The sequence below is a fragment of the Cajanus cajan genome, chromosome 7, assembly GCF_000230855.2.
Source record: "Cajanus cajan strain Asha chromosome 7, NIPB_CcT2T_4, whole genome shotgun sequence".
Classification (NCBI taxonomy): Eukaryota; Viridiplantae; Streptophyta; class Magnoliopsida; order Fabales; family Fabaceae; genus Cajanus; species Cajanus cajan.
Genome location: NC_138523.1, coordinates 36,562,965 through 36,583,168, shown reverse-complemented (window position 1 = coordinate 36,583,168; position 20,204 = coordinate 36,562,965). Strand labels below are relative to the sequence as shown.

Here is a 20,204-nt window from a genome sequence, read left to right as displayed (position 1 = left end):
TGATCGAAAAAAGCAGAGAAGTTTATGAAGAAGGCACACGAAGCTTGAAGAAAATCAAGAGATACGCGAAGACATTTTTCGTGAAACTCTTGAAATCCTTGAACCAGGAAGGATGATGCCCAGGAAAAGGGGCTCACGGCCTCGCAACCTCTCAAAGTACAAGCAGAATCAGGAAACATTCAAGTATAGTTTTCGCTGGTTACTCGAAATCCCAAGAATCCGGACATATACGAATACACTTCATAACCTCTCAGAATGGAGAACTTAAAGGAGATACGATTTAAGAGCGGTTGAAGTAATGGGATAAGTGTCGAAGGCTGCAGAACGGTTTGGGGAAGTTAAATGAGTGGTTCCAGAAGTTATCCAAAGACGTGCCCAAGAATAAGCCACTATGTGGAAGTTTAGGACAGTTATGCTTTCTCGACCACTTTTCTTTTCCTTTTTTAGGAGTAGCGTAGCATAGCATAATCTAGCCTAGTGTAGTGTAGTGTAGTCATTCTGAACATGTTTCGTGATCCTTACGAATTGTAATTCTGTTACCATTTAATGAAAGATATGATTTCTGCAGTCAATATACATGTCATCTGTTCCATTCACGTTAATTATTACATGCATGAATTTGATTGTACAATTAGCATAGATCTTCTGATGTGCTGAAAAAGCATAGATCTTCTGAAGTGCTAAGACTAGCATAGATCTTCTGACGTGCTCGAAATAGTGAGCATAGATCTTCTGAAGTGCCAAAACAGCATAGATCTTCTGAAGTGCTCGAAACAATGAGCATAGATCTTCTGACGTGCTATAACAACACCCTAATTTAACTTTATTCGTTGCTTGTACGAATTTATTCTTTCACGAAAAGTCTTCGATTCTGTCATGTCACGAACACACATAAATTGAAACGTGAACTCGTGCTAGTTCGAACAAAAAGAACCTACGAACGAAATCTTTCACAAATAAATATATAACTAAAATAGTATATATATATATATATTTTCTATATCTAAATACTTCTGTTTATATAAAAAAAATTATATATCTAAATATTTTTTCAGTATCGAATATACTGATTTTTTTTTTATATAAAAAATTATCTTATGTTTCTATATTTTCGTTTTTACATTTTTTTTATAATGACTGAGATATTTGATCTATTTGGATAGCCAAGATATATTCGATCTTGTATGATTGGTGTGCTTCTAAAAATAATAATATAATTTTATTGATTTTGTCTCTTATCCATAATTATTTATATAACTAGTTTTCAACATATATTGTTTTAGTAATTCAAATGGGAGATTCAAAAGGAAATAATAAAGAAAAAGGAAAAGAGAAAGAAAACTATGAAGCTTAGACCAAGGAGGATTCCGATAAATCGTTACAATTGATAATGGATGCTATTAAAAGAGGATAGGATATTATGGAGAATTATTATTATTATTATTTATCTAGACATTATTGTTTTCTTTTATTATTTTTGTCTTTGACTCTTTTTAAATTTAAATGTATGAATTTTTTTTAAATCTTATCAAATGTCAAAACTCCACAAAATCTCATAGAATCCATTAAAATCCTGATTTAAAAATCTTGCAGAATCCATTAAAATCCTTATTTTAAGTCTTGTAGAATCCTGCAAAATCTTAAAAGTCATGAAAATCCTGCAAAGTCTTTTAAAATCTACAGGATTTTTTTTAACTAAACAAGTCATTTAAAATCCTAATCCAATACACCACCATTAAAGTCTTGCAAAATCCTACACAGTCTTAAAAATTATAAAATACCTATAAATTCTTTTAAAATCCACATAACTTTTTTCAAAATCTTTAAAATCCTAAGCATCTTTACTATTTCAACAATGTCAATTACTTGCATTGTATCTTAAATTATTCTCATTAAAGGTGAAATGGTCGATGAGTATTAGAAAAAACACTAACCACAATATATGTGTGATCAGAATCTCTCATTTTAACTATATTTTTAAATTAATTTTTATTAATTGTTATGTTATAAATATGATAATGCGTGATCTATAGCAATAAATAATTAAAATTTGCAATTATTCTATGTAATTAAATTTATGATGCATAATGAAAATAATAAAAAAATATCATAAAATTAAAATAATAAAGACAATTATTACAAAAACTAGTATTTTAATTTATTACTAAATTTTATACAAATAATACTCTATTTGAATATATAAATGATATTATATTTAAAATTTGTATAAATAAATATTTTTAAATATATAAATTATAATTTAGAATTGTGATAAATTATTTATATTGTGAAATAAGATTAATTTTAATTATTGATAATTTATATTAAAATTTGATTTAGAAAATTAATATGATAAATATAAATTGAAATAAACAAAAAAATCAAAAAGAAATTCTTTCAAATGTTTTTGTTAAAAAAAATCTTTTAAAATGTTGCTGTGCAAAATAATGACAATGACTGGAAAAAGAAAAGAGAGAAAAAGAAGCAAAATTAAAATTTGAATGACAAACTTAAAATTTGAATGTAGATATAAATATATATTTTATAATAAAAATAAAAAATAACAATTATTTTTATCTTATGAGTATTAATTATCACGAAATACGTTATATAGTAATCTAATAAAAGTTACAATAAATACTACGTTTGATGTTGAATGATTATTTCTTAATTCTTAATATTATCAATGTTGATTGTTTATGTATTTATAATCGAATCAAGTATTTGTGAAACATTAAACCTTCAAAGTTATTGTGAATTCCATACATGCCATCTAAATTTGTCTGTGAATTTATAAATGTATTTATATTTCATTATATTATATAATTATATATTAGATATTATATATAATATATTATATTGCAGTCAAAAAATTAGTATAATATATTAGTGAAAAAAAGATATTTTATGTCTTGTTAATATTCTCAATTGAGATGTACAAGATACAAAATGATCATACAATTTATTTTGGTAAATAATGATTTTTATTTAAATTAATAAAATAAAATTATTGAGTCTTAAAAAAAAGTATGTAGTTACTATAATTAATAATAGATAAGAATGTCTTAAAAATTGTGTATATAAAAATTATGAATATCGTGTTTATATATCTTTATAAATATAATGGTTATTTTAATCTCAAGTGTGTGATTCAGCGATAGGGGTGGATCCACGCTTAAACAAGGTTAAGGGTTTGAATCATGCCTTGTTCGCGTTAAATCTTGGGACCAACTATCCCACCTTTTAATGTTCCTTTAACGAGGAGATTAGTCACCGCCAATCGGCCCTGGATACTCCAGGGACAAAAATAAATATATAATGGTTATTTTAAAAGTTAAAAATACTATCACTTTAATATATAATGGTTATTTAAATGTAATAAGTATCATATTTAATATATTACAGGTAACTTTGATTGTCCAATGTACAATACTTTATAAATCACCCCTTGCGTCCTCTATAAACCCACATTCAAAATAACTTTGAGACTTGAGGCAACGTGAAGCGAAGCAAATATGAAGCTTTCTTTGATGCCCTATTTCTTGTTGGCACTTATTTTTTCAAGTATTTTCTTGAGTCGTTACGAGTTTAATTCAGATTTTGGACTCACATTGAAGTGTTATCATTGATTTTATTTGCTTGAATCTATTTTGTTTTGCAGTTATAATGGCAACAGAAACAATTGCGAACCACACATGTAGTGAAATAGTGTACCGTTCAGATAAATGTGATATTGTGAGTTGTACGAATGCTTGTGTGGAATATACAGGATTTTATACTGCTGCTGGACTATGCTACCCAGATGGATGTCACTGTGAATATGATTCTCCTCCTTCAACTTCACTTTAGTTGTACATAAATTTTACTTGTGAATGAATATCATGTCTACCAAGAAAAACACACAAAAATAGAAAAGGTTAATTAATAAAATGTTTCTATTTGTTTGAGCAAACACAATGTTATCACATGCTTCTACTATTTCTATAGTTTTTTTTTTTAATTACATTTCTTTTATGGGTTCTTTTTCCTTATTTTTGTTTTTTGCCCTCTTTTTCAATTTTTCTTTTGCCTTTTTTCCTTTGTATAATGAAAGTTGAAATTTTGTTTTTTTCGCATCCAAATTATTAATATAAAAAGAATTCATTGACTCAACACTATTAAAAGAAGAAATTGAGGGTTTTCTCCATTTTATCAACAACAAAAAATGGGAATACACACTTCTTTGCAAATAAATACATAAATAAAGTAATTGTTTTGACGTCTTTGAGCATGTTTTAAAGCCAAATCTTTTTTTTTTCAAGTATTACCGTTATGTGATTATTTAGAGATTGTGTTGAAATTTATGTCTATTTTACTATTTTAGAAATAAAGTGATACTTTTAGTTACGAAATCATGTAAAGACGATTTTTATTAACATAAATTTTAAATCACTTATACTAATAATTTTCAATAAATATTATTGTTTAAAATTATTATATTTTTCTATTATGTTATCTATTTATTATTATTTTGGTTCAATTTCGCCTCCATTTTATTTGCTAAGAACTATCGCAACTTAAAGAAAAGGAATGAAATTGATTAAAAGAAAGAAGAAAAAAGTCAACAAGGAAAGAAATTTGCGAAAGGCATAATTGAAAATAAATGTTAAATTATACTTTTAGTTTCTCTATTTTTTTATACCGTAACTTCTCTTTATTTTAAATTAGAGTTATGTAATCCTTTTATTTATAAAAGTACAAAATTTTTATCCTAAACAAATATTTGGTAGGAGAAAAGTTTTTTCATATCTAAAGTTATAAATTTTAAGAATCATAATTTCTGATGATAACTAAAATTTATTTAGTTACTCATGAAAGATTTAAGAATATTCATACAAAAATTAAAAATTTTCATGTTTAGTTATAATAATATATTCTCGAGTATATATTTTTTCACAAAAATATACTTTATTAAAATAATCTCATTAAGTATAGTTATTTACACAAATCTTATTACAAATATGACATTAAACTATTTTAAAAAATTGAAAACTTATAGTTAAAACTATTTTAATACATAATTCAACAAAAAAAATAAATAAAGAAAAATGTTACATAATAAATAAAAAGGATAAAAATATATTATTTTATTTTATTCAAATAAAAAATAAATAAATAAAAGTGTTAACGAATATCATTAAACTGTAAAAATAAACAGATAATAAGATACAAGAAAGAGATAGAGAAATTAAGATATGGGAGGGGGGGACAGGAGACGGGGAGAGGGAGAAAAATAAATAAAATGAGGAAAAGAGAGACTTTTTATTTTAAAAAAGGATATTGTGATTATATATATATATATATATATATATATATATATATATATAATTTTTTCTCGAACTCAAAAAAGTTGGATTCATATCCTCGTCACAAAAATTATTTGTGAAAAAGTAGGTTAAAAATGATTTTTAAAAAACTATATTCTTGAAGAAAAAAATTAAAATAACTACCAAACATAAGAAATCAAATTTTTTTATTTAAGATTTTTAAGAAAATAATAATATTTCATATATCAAACGTCTCATAAAATTAATTTGACGTTAGTTGATTACTAAATTTAATATTTAAGATTTTTAAGAAAATAATAATATTTCATATATCAAACGTCTCATAAAATTAATTTGACGTTAGTTGATTACTAAATTTAATTGTCGGCAAGTGATATATCACCACTTAAGTAATATAAAAATGTTATTTAATTTAAATTTCTTTTTAATTAATTATATTGATAAATAATATTATTAAATCAAAAAAATAAAATAAATGAGTAAATTTATTTTGATAAATAATGATATTTAATATCAGTATTAAAACAAATATATTTAGTAAAGTTATTAAAATAAAATTAAATAAACGACTGATATAATAAAATATTAAAATAAAATAAATAATGTTAAAATAAATTTATTCTATGACGTTATTTAAATGAAATAAAATAAATAATGTTATCTAATAATATTATTAAAATAAATTTATTTAATGACATTATTAAAATAAAATAATATTATGTTATTTACTAACATTAAAAAAAAAAATTTCTTTCATTTTAATAATGTTTATTATTCTATTCATGATTCAAATTAAATAATATGCTTCATGTGATTAGTCAACATCTAAACTTAATAGTCAATGGATGTTAATCTAATAGTAGGACCTAAATTACATATTGTTTAAAAGAAAAGACCATTGTCTTATGTGTAAGAGTCATCACTAAGTATTATTTTACTCTTCTAAAAATCAATCCAATAAAAAGGAATTATATCTTCTTAATAAACCAAAAAAATGTCTAAGATTTTTTTTTTTTAACATGCAATTAATGAGGAAGTAATAGAGTCTCCAAAATGATTATCTTAACACTGGTACTAAGACCCAAATTCACCATAAAATCTATACACTAATTATCTTCATGTAGTGAGTGAATGCCATGTACTCTTCAATCTTCCTTCAAGAAATCTTTAATGTTAAGAGTTTGATGTCGTTATCATCTAACAAAATTAAATTTAGGCACGGGTAGAATCAAAGATTCTCAAGTACATTTTATTTTTAAGAAAGTTATATTTCTCTGTTTTATGAAACTTTTATTCTTATGCTAAGGGAGTGAAAAATAAATATTCCTATAACCATAAGAGAAGAACTTAAAACTCAAGTCTATTTTAATTTAATTTTTTATTCAAATTATTTTAAATTTTCCAAAATACTCTTGAGAGTGTAAAATGATATATAAAACTAAAGAAACATTTGCTTTATGTCATCTTTTATTTCCAAGAACACAGAGACAAAAATATTTGATCTCATATTTGTTAGAAAACTATGTAAAAAGATTTGAGTATCTTTTATTTATAGGAAAGTTATATCATTATACTTTAAACAACTTTTATTCTCATCATGAGAAGATAAGAAATATTTTTATTGAAATATGGCAAGTTTTTTTTTTTTACACTTTAACTTATTTTAATTTATTATTGACTGAAAAATATTGTAGGTCAATACATATATAGTCATAAGATTTATTAGATTACAAACAAAGTCTTATATTACTAGATTATGAAAAGAAATAAAAGTTTATAACATACATATAGTCTTCATTAGTATAAGACATTTTGGAAGATAACCAAAAATAAAATTATAAGAGTTTAAAATCAAAGTGAACAATATCATATTAATATAGAAACATGTGTGTGTGAACCCTGAGTATCCATCCCAGATCTATCCATATATTTGCTCGTTTACTATATACATGAGCTCAAATATAGAAGTTAGGGAAAATAATGAACAAGAGAAGTACGTATTTTAAGAGTTCCCTTGTTTTACAAATGAGTTGAAATCAAAGCCATTACGGGAAAAGGGGGGAAGTAAATAAAACTATTTCCAAAAAAGAAATAGTTGAAAGCAACCAGGCTCATTTTCTCATCGTTTATTTTGAAGTATGACGACTTCTACAAGCCTCAATAGAAACCAACAATGTTTTTAAAATTAACAATTGAACAGAAAAATCACATTACATTAGTCTAAATATTTTCCAATGGGACGGACAAAGTCATTGTTTCGACAAGAGTCAAGATTCACTCATAAAGTGCTAAATTTTTAGGAGTGAATCCTAGAACCCAATAATCTGTGGAGATATAAAACTTGCTTATTCACGGAGGGCTTAATCAATAAACAGACTAAAAAAATAACAAATTAGGATAGATCAGGAAGATTAATCCATACACAGATTAAAAATATAATTTTAGGATAGATCAGAATGATACCAAGATGCCCATACTGGGAGTAAAAAAAAATGATGACCACCAGGTATAATTTCAGCTTCCATCACCTTCTTGAAATGATATCTGAGAATGAGAAATCATGAAAAGGTGGCCCTGTAACATGTAAGCAACTTAAAAAGTGAGTAGAAAATTTCCACTATAAAAGAGAAATAAATGCAGGAGATATGCGTGTGCCAACGCATGACACGGAACCGAGTTGGACTGATATATACAATTATCTTCCACTCTTCAAATATAAAAATGTCCAACCACTACAAGGAGTTGAAGTAGTATGCAGAAAGTCTTGGATTCAAACTCTTGTTTTCATTGTAATTCCTATGTATTAAAAGAATGAGCAGGTAATGCACATGAATTAATGACTATGGGAGCAAAGTATCCTTCACCTTCTTGTTCCCCTAGTATGTAAAATGGAATATGTGCAACCATCTTCGTTGAACCTTCACTCCAGTTAATGCTGCCAATTTTCTGCGTGGTGCCTTGTGCAGATCGCGAAGGACCCAATATGGATGAACATATAGCAGGATCTTTCATCAAACCCAGGAAATCACATGTGCGTCTCCATACTCTAGCATCTGAAATTAGAGACCGAGCCACCTGAAAAGGAAATCCTAAATTAGATAATTACATCAATGACCTATTATTCTTTGCCCTGTGGCACCAAAGAATACCTTGCCCAAAGCTACACGTGCTCTTGGTTGTAACTCTCGATGATGCGTAGCAAGCTTTGCAATGGCTGTCACAACAAAACATAAAAGCCTGGACTGTGATGATCCTCTGCAAGTATCCTTGTCAGAACTTAGGGATACCCCCTGTGTCATGCCCAGACGACTACCAAGTAAACAAAGTAGATCAAGTCGTCAAACAATTACTAAAGAAATCAACAGAACTGGAAAAAGCAAGTTGTACACTACATCATACGTTCATACCTTGTCGAAAGGTTTTCATATAGAAGTAGTTCTAAACTCTCAAAAAGCTCACGAGCTTCATCTTTGTGAGATCCACCACCTCCACCATGCTCTCCAATGGCCCAACATAGTTGCAAGGCCAATTCTGTCTAAAGAAAATTCATGAATTTTTAAGCCAAGATTGTTGTATCACTCTCCCACAAATAGTTAACATAGTTGTTGACTTACCTTGTCTGGACTGTCATAAGCTTCTCCAAGTCTGTTCATTATAGGTTTCTGCAATAAATTCATATAAGGAGCTAAATTGATGCATTGAATTTCATACTACATTGTGTGTATTGATTCATGTATTTTGTGTTAATTAGGAATAATTCTCCTCTTATTTTTTAGTTTCTTCACTTAGGACTTCCGATATGCTTTTTGTGTAATTTTGAAATTTAGGGAGGTGTTTGGTTTGCCATTTGATTATTTAGCCTTGAAACTTAAAAGATTGGTGACTTGGAATGATTTGAAATCAAGAAAAGGACAATTGGGAGCTTGGTTTAAGCAAAGGAATGACCACAACCTTTGAAGAATGAAGAAAACTTGAGAAAATTGGAGCCAACAAGAGCACACCCTAGGTGGCGCCTTCCGTAGGTGTAGGCATTCCAAAGAGTTCAAATCAACATACCGGCAGGCACCACATCCTGGGTGTGGCATCTGCCATAGGTGTGGTGCATCCAAGTGGACTAAAAAAATGTCCACAAGTGAGAGCAACTCTTCTTCAAAGAATGCTTTGCTTTTGACAGTTTAAGATTGGAGACAAGAGTCTTCTTCATCTTTTGCCAGGCTTGAGTATTCTTGGTTTCTGTTTGGATTCTATTTATGTATATGTGTGAGCAGTTCACTTTTCTAGAATTGGGGCTTAAACCTTGATTGACTAATGGTTCTTTAATTTATTTGTCTTTGTGCCTATTGTGTTGTTCTCTTGGTTTGAAACCTAACTCAATCTTATAAAATTAATTGGTAAGGTGATGATTAGTGGGAAATATACATTGTGGTTTTATCTTTAGTCGATGTGAGATCCAACAGAAACTTTAAGAAACATCGATAGATTTTGTAAGCCAATGGAGGGGTATAAGGTGGCCAATAACCAAAAATAAAATAGTCGGGTTGCACATTCTTCCAGTTCCCAATCCATGATAGATCACAAAAAAAAAAAAAAAAAAAATTGAACAGCATTTGGTGTGAAATCATATATAAAAAGTGGTATATTGCCAACAAGATACCTTTAAAACGGCAATGAAGTTTGGTGAGTGCTGAAATGTGGAGAGCATAAACTCCAAAAGCCGTTTTCGAACCTGAAAAGCACGGCAGAACTTAGAACACGAAGTATGTATATGGAAAACAATAACTTTGTTCACAAAAACAAAAATTGAAAGGTGGAATTAATAACAAAAGAAAGGTACCCTAAGATGAAGGTGCCTTTGAGGTTAAGTCCTAGTGGAAATTGGCACTAAAATGCATAACCTTACAGAAGGAAGGCATTCAGATTTTGCTTAGTTAAATATTTGAGTGCCCAACTATTTTGCAGTTATTATCTATATAAATTAAGTACGCAAGCATAATATTCACAGTAAAAATAAGAGATTGCAGGGTTCCATTTACAAAAACCCTAAGTTGCTCGCAGTTGAAAATCCCAAAGACCATAACTTTTTATTTTTCTGAATATTACTCCCTTTAGTGCCACAATTAGCAAGTCAAAAGCTGAGTTTTAGATATTTCTATACTATTGTCATCAATAAGATGCTAAAGTAGTGCCTCACCTGAACCATTAACGCTCCTAAGGCACTATAAGGTGTTGATCATTTTTAGTTCCTCACCTCCATGCCTTAGACAGGTATTTTGGTGCCTTCAACAGTAATAAACAAAATAAGATACCCTTTGCCTATTTTCCTTCCTTTTGTTGTTCCGATTAGGAACATCATCTGTTGTTCATATTTCCCTAACTGGTTAAATTTTTTTGTCAAGTACAGAGTAGCATGTATAGAGCAAAATAAAAAGAAATGTCATTACTAGAATATCATGAAGACATCTCATGATATTATAACTATATCTTAGAATATTTTAAGTTATCTCTTAGGGTTCATTTACATAATCCATATTTCCTTATATATCATGATTAATTTTCTTATTTAATTGGGAGTGTGAGTCTACTATTAGCTTAAATAACGGTTAATGCCTTATGTTTTGTAACGTATATAACACATCATCACATAGTGAATATCAATTACAGATTATTTAGTCTCTATTCTCTCCTTTACCAATCTCTATAACAAAAACATTATAATTGCAAGTGTCAGAGCCATGGTATCCACCTTGTGAATAGGTTTTTCCTTAGGTCATGTTGACTTTTTGGAGCTTGATTATCACCAAAAAAAATATTGTGGTTTTATTTTTTTGTTTGTTTCATCTTAGTTTGCTACTGACCTCTCCTTGTAGGTTTTACTTATTGAGTTATTTGTTTTGAGCTCTTGTTCTGCCACGCGTTGTTGCAGTCATTCTAGCTCCTTTTATGCAGATTGGCTCAGTTCCATCCTGTCTTTCTGCAATTTGGATCAATTTTAGCTGCCTCTATAAAGATTGGCTCTGTTTCAACCTTATTTCAACATATTGCCATTAATTTTGGCATGTATTTCCATATATTGGCTCCATTCTAGCTTATCTTTCCATAGCTTGGCTTATTTCCGTCCTATAATACCTTAAGTGGCTTTTCATCGGCTGACTCAGTCCTTGGTGTATTATGCAACCGCTGGTCTCTGTCCTGGACGAGGTCCAGCATTGGTCTTTGTCCGACATGTCATACCATGTGTATCCCCATCCCTATTCTAGCACCTGCTTTTATGTTCTACACATAGATTTATTTGGTAACCCAAACCATCCAATCTTTATGATGCTGCTCTCTTTCAGTGAAATCTTTCTTAACAATGAGTCATACAGTGATCAAATTAGTAATTAATTGGCTGAATATTCATGCCAATCTCCCATTGTGAATAGTAACGACGGTAATACCTCCTATCTCACTAATGAGTCAAGTTGGCAACGAACGCTCCATGGTTGTGATGCACATCGTCCTTACTTTCAATTTGCGTTTTTTGGATCTCCCGAGTTTTCTAGCTATTTTAAGCTTCCAAATGCAATTGTTGATGAACTTGGAGAAGTTTTAGTTCTTATTTACCTGCGAGGAAATTTTCATTTATGATCATTCCGGTGAAGTATCTTCTCGGCCATACAACATTCCAACTGGTTCTTTAGGCTGATCATTTCTCAATATCTTGCTGAATTGTCTTTTGAACATTTTACATCTCCAATGTCCCAGAATTTCCTTTCTAGTCATGTTTGGTAGAGCCCATATTCATTTGCAACAAGCTTAGTGAGCTTTAGCTTGAGAAGGAGAAGTGCTGGTTTCCAATTCCATATTTTTTACATTTCATGATTTGCTTCCTTATTGTAGGATTATGAGTCTAGTATTAGTATAATAAAGGTTAGTGCTTTGGTTTTTTAACATATGATCTCATATCAAGTGAATATCAATTTCAGAATCTCTCCTTTACCACCCTCCAACCTAAAATTCTATAATTTCAGTAGTTATATTATTAGCATAAATAAGGGATTTGCTATTAATATTGTGCATAATAATAATAACAATAACAATAATAATAATAATAATAATAATAATAATAATAATAATAATAATAATAATAATAACTATCACCATCATCATGATAAAGGATTTGTTATCTCCTACAACACCTTAATATTTAATGAATTTTATGAAACTTCATATAGAAGAAAAGATGTCACTGAATTCCATTTGTTTGGGCCAGATTACTAGAGTTGAAGTTTCCAAAAAGTGGAGAGATTAAAATAGTAAATGATAGATCTACAGAAGCTAATAAGCACCAGCATGCATTTTCAAATGCCAGATCTCAAAAGCAATTTTAACGCGTAATGACGTGAGAAGATATAATCAATACCTCATATGAAAATATTTTGTCTGGAAATATTGTAGCAAATCTTGACATAAGCAGGGGAATCAATGCACAAACTGAAGCTGAAAATGAATTTTAAAAAGAGGAAAAATCTGTAAACACAGCCAAGTCATCAATATATTTCCTCAAGAGCACAGATTCTAATAACAAAATCCTCAATATCATCCAATAATCCCAAAGCAAACATAGATGTGAACAAAACTAACATTTATTGACATTATGCAATGCTATGGAGAAGTAAACATCAAGAAGACGTGGTGCCATGCTTAGTACAGCTTTCAGCTTATCAGAGTAAGGATTGTTGGCTGCCTTCAATATTGAGACCATCACTGGAGACGACCAGGGACGTTCCTGGCATATGATGGAATTTACTTTTAGAACCTAAATGAAGCTCAACGCTGAACAAAAACACTAGAGTTGCAATGGAGTTATAATAATAATATCAAATAGATTTGGAAAAACACATACACTTCCCTTGAATATTAACCATTCAAAATGTAAAAATAAATATTAGTGACAGCTAAGTTTTTATCAATCTTGTGTTCTAAGTGACTGTTAATATATCTTGGTAAACATGAAGTGACTGATAAAAAAAATGGCTCAAAAATTTGAATTTTGACCTTTAAAGTATCAGGAACCAAAACAAATTGAACTAACAGTGATTAACAAGATGAAAGGTAGCCATACAGCGATGCCATCATTTTCATCCTTTAAAAGCTCAAGGAACAAAGGATCAGATACATCAATTGCCCTGCTATACACATCTCCTCCAACATCTTCTATAGTTGAACCAGTATATGCCTCATCCATAAGGGCAAGTAGCATCTACATTGGGAAAAAAGACAGTCAGTCAGAGGTTACACTGTTGCAACTGTCGCTAGATTTTACTTAAATTTAAAGTATTAAAGATAACCTTAGGGGCAGTATTTTTCTGAATAGAAGCTATGTTGCTCCCAATTAGTGGTCCTGAGCTCTTTTCCACCTTTTCCAATGCTACTAACAAAACTAGCAAAGATGGGCAGGAAAATTTTGAATTGATCAAGTTTTGTCAAGGGAGAGTAGAAGAAGCAGATACTCAGCATATCCTCAAGCTTATTACATCTAGGATGTGCATCTGCATTAGCTACCTATTTTTCCAAAGTGATTCTTAATCATTACTGAAGTGAATAGTCCATGCTTTTTTCCTTTTCTATTTTACTTCTTTACATTGGGGAAGAAGCCCCGCATAGAATCATTATGAATAATATTGCAAATATGCAATGGAAAATGTTCCTAAAAGGAATAAAAGTTGGAAAAGTTAGACATGTAAGTTTGTCGCAGTCAACTATTCACCTAACTTGATTAACTATGTTGTTCGTATCCAAGAAATTCAGAAAAGTGAAAAAAAAAAGTGTAAATTGCATATATTAATTTTCCTATAAAAATAAAAGGTCAAAACATAGATGGTTACATAAATTGAACGTACTTGGCAAATCTACTAAAGGTGGAAATAAGGGAATAAATGACTCAGGTGACATCAAGCCCGGAAAGGCTTTCAAAAATAGTTTCTCTAATCTGCAACAATATAGTAAAATTGGTTAATATCCCTTGTCTATTTGGCACATTGCCACAGAAAAAGAAAAGATAATTACACTCCAACAACATGCACCAAAGTGTAGCATAGACAGAACACTACCACAAAAATCTGGTTTCTTTATTTCAACCAAAACCAGCAAAGTTAGTTGCCAAAAACTGGTCCATCCGTCCATGGACCAAGGGCACACAGAATGTTTCCAAAAACCCTAGACAAAGGCTTCCACAAATTGACAAGCAGCAGAGCAACATAAACTCAAGTAGAAGAGAAAAAAATTGTGACTCTAAGAACCAATTATGCTTGATTTGATTCCATTTGGCTGCGGTAATATATTGCTACTTGAAACCTAAGAGACATATTCTTAGCATTTAGACTTATAACTTAACTCAATCTTACAAAACCGATTTGTAAGGTTAGAATTGCTAGGATGTGGGACTAAACACACCCCCCTTCAACATTGCAATTATGGCAGCCCAAAGAAGCAACAACTAAGGTGGGTCAAGGGTAACCACAATTAAGGTAACTTTCTCAAACTCAGGGCTATGGGCCAAGATAGTGGCAATGTAAGTGTCCCAACAATTGATCTAGGATAGACTCTGATAGTGATACCATTTTAGAATTTGATCTAAGCACTTAACTTAACCCCAAAAAACCAGCTAGTAAGGTAAAGACTTTCCAAGCTTCAAAGCTCTATTTTAAGCCATACTCTTAGTTGATATAGGACTAAACACCATCCATGAATTTGTAATTAAGGCAGGTCTTAAAGAGGTCACTCCAAAGGTGGGCTAGAGGTGACCACAATTAAGATGGATTTCATCACATAAAATGTTCAATCTTTATCATTCTTGCAACAGGCAACTAAACAAAGTCTCTTTTAAATATTTACCCACCTTATAACAAGAGGATAGTCAAATTTTAATGCTCCTCTTGAAACCATTTCTTTGCCTCTTTAATGGTTAAAATGTATAGAAAAATTATTAACATGGCTTATGTATTTTAAGATTAAGATTTGGAAGCACAAGGAAGAGCAAATGATCAGACACTCATTGTATTTAACTAGATCAGAATGTGGCAGGAAAATTATTTACCTCAGTTAGTTTACCTTTACCCCCATCCCCCCAAAACCAAATGAAAAGGGAAGAAAAAAAAGGTACATACCTGTCACCATTCCAAGCAATCAACTTTAACAACAAAGGAAAAAACTGCCAAAAGAATAATTATAGATGATATCAGATAGAAAAATACTGTCGCTATTGGGATAAAATGCAAACTCCAAAGCCCACAAGCTCATGAATCAAGAGGTTAACAGTGCATCCTGATCTCATGCTTCAAGGTAGATAATAAAAGTTCAGAATTTCCAGAGGGGAACATATGACAGTTAAAACCCAAACCAACGCCAAGACAATTCAATCCATCCGTGACAATTTTATTTTTGTATCATCCTGGAGACCCTAACACCTAAAAATACTCAACTAAGCAAAAAACTCATTGAGCTAGTACTTTCTCAAGCTAATTGTTAAATTTCTTAAGTTCATTGCATGAAACATTTTTGAAAACGGAAGGTGCATCAGGAAATTAGGTTATACCTGAGGCAACAAGTTAGGGAAGGAAGTCAGAAGCTTCTTCTTGTTGATAATGAGAAGTTCAAGCGTTGCTTCTGCAACGACAGGATCAGCAAACTCCCTGCAAAAAGATACAAATAAATTCCTACAATGATAAATCTGTGACATTCTTGGGGCCTTTTTAGTATAAAAGTAAATTGGGGGTAAACTTTGAAGTGATAAAATTTGAAATTTCCTCTTTTAATTATTGTTTGATAGATCAAGAAAGACAAGGCATAAGTGTCATTAAAATAAAATTTCAACCATTTTTAAGGGGATAAAGAGTACTCTGATTTAGATCAAATTATTAAATCTTCCGGAATCTCTGAAGCTAAACAAATCCATACTAAGACTTCCTAACGTCTGGCTCACATGTCATATCTCTCCTGCTCTTGCCTCTATCAGTAATGGTGGCACAAACAGTTTGCTACTTCCAGATCATTCTTTTGGCTTTCCCAAGTCTTCCACTTATGTACATTACTATAATACACTATTTCTTCCATCAAAATATCGAAATTCTTCTATGCTATCCATCATCAACCACTTGAGGCTTGATCAAGCCTGGTAATCCCAATCCACTAGAATAGGTAATAATAATTCTGAACCTCCAACTTCAGTTCTGTATTTCCCAGTTTCGAATTTCTGTGACATGTTCTGCACTTCCGATTCAAAATTAAAATGCCATCTGTGTATGGGTTGAGCTTTTGCAAGCAAGAAGGACATGTGTTTCACATATCTGGAAGAACATACAAGCTTGAATATAGTGGTTTTAACTTTAAAAAATGAAAGCAAGTGAAAGGTAGAAAAGCAAACTTGAAACTGGTGATTTAAATAGTGTTTGGTTAGAAGAATCACGAGATTCAAGGGGAGCAAAACTCCTTCCCTCCATGAGAGATTTGGAGGGAAGGGGAGAAATTTTATAGCATTTTTAATATAACGACTAAAATATTTTTATTTATGTTTTTAAATTTAAAATTATAAGAGTATAAAAATAAATTGGTTTTTAATTTCTCTCTTCCCTTATAAATCATATAAGAAAAATATTATCTCTCCTCCATTAAAATTCATTCCCTCCCCTCCTCTCAATCAACAAAATTTTTAACCCCTCTATTAAAATTATCCTCCTCCTTTGAACAGACTCTTAGGGAGAGAGAAGAACCAGAAAAGTTGATTAAAATTTTATTTTTCATTTGAATAGAGTAAAAAACTTACCAAACAGGATATAAAAAAAAATATATGGCTAAAATAACTTTTTAAAAATTTATTTTTTAGTCCATAACTTTTTTTCAACTTTTAATTTTTCATTAATTTTTGTCACATCAATTAATCCTTGGAGTTAAATCTCTTCTATTAAATGATGATATATTTTAATAAGTCATGATGATTCAATTATTTGTCAAATTTCACTCCATGTAATTTTCTATTCCCTCATGGTCATATAGACTCATAGTGATGAAGAATTATTTTATTAACATTTTTTTTATTTTCAAATAATGAATGTCTAACCATGAGCAAATATGATTTTCCTTTAAACCCAAAAAAAGAAAGTTAAGCTAGTAACATATTAATTCCATAAAATCCTTTTCCTTTAAATTTTACACCTTAAACTTTGAGTTTATACCAAACAATAGTGTCCCTGTACTTCACAACCTACTCCTATCTCCTTCCTCTCCAATCTCCATTTTATTTATGAAGGGTAAAAACCAGAGGATAAATAAGAGAACAGGCAAAGATAAAACAGAATAACCATTAAATTAATTTTTGACAAATAAATAACTATCCTTTATCATCCCATTATATATAATAAAAAAAACTAATTTCTTAAATTTAATCTCGACCATCTATACATTATTGTACGGTCAAAAATTAACTTTTCTCGCAGAGCCAAAACGTCAATTGAAGCACATTTTCTTAATATATATATATATATATACGTACGCACAATTATTACCTGCTCAAGCACGAACGAAAAAACATCCTAAGACTAGGATCAGCGTCATGAAGAACAATCTCCCCAAAGTCCAGGTAAAACTGAAGAATCGCCTGAGAACCAAACAAGTGTACGTTATTTGAATATTGAAGAGAAAGCAAGCATCAGAATTGAGAATAAAATCGTCAATTATAAAAAAAAACAAACAAACATACGAGCAAAAGAAGGCCATTGGAGGTTCGAGATTGAGAAAGGGAAGCGACAGCGCGCTGGAAGATCTTGTTGATCGGGGGAAAAACCCTAGCTACCAAGTCGTGAGAATTTTGGGTCTTGCATAATTCATGAAGCTTCTTCACCTAATAAAAAAATGTATACATTACCAAGAGGGAGAGTGTAATCAGTAATGCAATGAGAAGGTGATGAGAGGAATGGAGAGAGAAAGTGTTACGGAGAGAAGAAGGGAGGGATCGTTGGCGGTGTTGGAGTCTCTGCCACTGGCAGAGAGCTTTCGGAGGTGAAAGTCCCAACCTATGTCACTCTCTGACATTGTTTTTACGACGGAACGAGATCGATTTGAAGGAGCAGCGACAATAGGAAGTGGGAGTATTCCATTAACGGAAAAAATTCATGGGAAGGGGAAGGAAGAATCAGAAACCACGAGGCGTTTTCTCGGTACACCTATATCTTCTGATCTCGTCAACTTCTATTATGGGAGTTCATGTTGTTGCACCATACCATTTTTACTTAATAATTTAACATATATAAAATAGATATTACACCCCTTAAAAAAATATTATAATTTATATTAATAATATTAAATTAAATGAACTAAATTATATCATTTAACATAAGAAAAAAGGATAATATAATATTTTTTCTTTTAAAAGAGATAACGTAATTTACTACTAATAATAATAATAATATAAACATAAAAAAGTATTATATAAACTAGCAAAGAAAAAAAAAAGGACATTTTGTACCTTACTAATATTGTGGAATATAAAAGCTACAAATGATTATGATGCAGTTTATTTTTAAAGAATAATATTTTTATTTAAATTTATAAAATAAAATAATTAAATTATCTTCTATTTAAAAAAATTATACAGTTATTATAATAAATAAATGATAAAAATACTTTAAAATTTATATACACAAAAACGATGAATCACCTTTTTATATATTATTATACCGATATCAATATTTGTTTATTTTTTGTTCCCACTAATAATGTGATAGGTTGGGAAAACAAATCGCCTTTTTCTTTCCAACCCCTTGTCATTCTTAAACTAAAATCTTCATTTTACGTTTTAGTCATTGGGTTTGAAAATGCTGGCAACTTCATTCTCCAAAGCCCACACTTTAGTTTTTTTTTTTAATTATGATCGACGACATATTCAATTAAAGACAATCTTATATAAAGTCATTTTATTCATATTAATGAAGGAGACATTTTGTGTGAGAACCGCTCCCCTCCTTCTCCCCCTCCCTCTCAACATTCCTATCCCTTCTCACTCTCTTTTCCTTAATCTCAGAATTCTCAAACTCTTGGTGATTGCTGTGTTCGTAGGTACTGAGTAGTTGAGAGCTCCGAGTTCCATAACCAAGCTTCTTCTTCTTCTCCGAGGTAAGGAAAACTAGATTTCGTGCAGATTGTTTGGAAATGAGTTTAGAAACTCAAATATTGCTTGATTTTTGGAGAATGATGGTTGGATTTGAAGTGTTGTGCATTTTCGGGGTTTCGAGAAAATTGGGAAAAATGGGGATTTTAGGTGTTTGATGGTTGCATGTTGAAAAAGAGATCGTTTTTGGGTTGTATGATGAAAATGTAGTTCATTTGATGGATTGCATGTGTCTGAGCTGGCTGATTTTGCATGTTTTGGGTGAAATTTTTGAAGTGGTGAGGGTTACAGTTTGAAATCGCGTCGGGCGCAGTTCTTGGCGCCGAGCGTGCGTTCATCAGAGGCCACCATTGTCTTTTCATGTCAGGCGCAAAGCTAGTCGCGCCAGGCTTGATTTGAAATGGGGAATCCCTAGGTGAATCACATCGGGCGTGGGAAGAACCACGTCGGGCGTACTATCAGACGTGAGTCTTGTGTTTTGTTATTGATATTGCGCCGGGTGTGATCGGAGCACGCCGGGCGTGGAGACCCATTGTGAGTCTCTATCTAGGGTTGCGCCGGGCGCAGGATAATTGCGTCGGCGCAGAGACCTTTGTAGGTCTCTAGTTGAGTTCGCATCGGGCGTGATTTTAATGCACCGGGCGTGAGTATGTTGGTCTTTAAGTCTTCATGAAAGTTGTAGCCTTGGATGTTAGCTTTCCAATGGTGCTGGAATCACCCAAAAAGGAGGTCTA

General features: G+C 30.7%; 1 protein-coding gene across 2 annotated transcripts; it reads right to left on the bottom strand.

Annotated features, from left to right (window-relative positions):
- Window positions 1–7,490: 7,490 nt before the first annotated feature.
- LOC109817312 (uncharacterized) lies at window positions 7,491–18,570 on the bottom strand. 2 transcript variants are annotated; one of them, XM_020382535.3, is made up of 16 exons: window positions 18,297–18,570; window positions 18,064–18,204; window positions 17,870–17,961; window positions 15,904–16,000; window positions 15,476–15,519; window positions 14,210–14,298; window positions 13,658–13,749; window positions 13,402–13,569; window positions 12,951–13,095; window positions 12,730–12,806; window positions 9,982–10,053; window positions 8,942–8,989; window positions 8,735–8,862; window positions 8,477–8,636; window positions 8,192–8,402; window positions 7,491–7,901 (listed from the first exon to the last, which is right to left on the bottom strand). In XM_020382535.3, the coding sequence occupies exons 1-16, from the start codon at window positions 18,393–18,395 to the stop codon at window positions 7,852–7,854; spliced, it is 1,713 nt and encodes a 570-aa protein (XP_020238124.1). In that variant the 5' UTR covers window positions 18,396–18,570; the 3' UTR covers window positions 7,491–7,851. The 2 variants fall into 2 exon arrangements, with proteins under 2 accessions (XP_020238124.1, XP_082915687.1); XM_083059561.1 differs by lacking the exons at window positions 17,870–17,961; window positions 18,064–18,204; window positions 18,297–18,570 and adding an exon at window positions 16,291–16,646.
- Between the last annotated feature and the right edge of the window lie 1,634 nt (window positions 18,571–20,204).

What these genes read in the sequence shown, in the direction of transcription:
- LOC109817312 (XM_020382535.3), bottom strand. Translation starts at nt 18,395, where the DNA reads ATGTCAGAGAGTGACATAGGTTGGGACTTTCACCTCCGAAAGCTCTCT. An exon ending in TTTCGTTCGTGCTTGAGCAG is followed by an intron (nt 16,001 to 17,869) that starts GTAATAATTGTG and finishes ATCTTTTTGCAG; the next exon opens with GGAGTTTGCTGATCCTGTCG. An exon ending in ACCTTTAGTAGATTTGCCAA is followed by an intron (nt 13,750 to 14,209) that starts GTACGTTCAATT and finishes CATCTTTGCTAG; the next exon opens with TTTTGTTAGTAGCATTGGAA.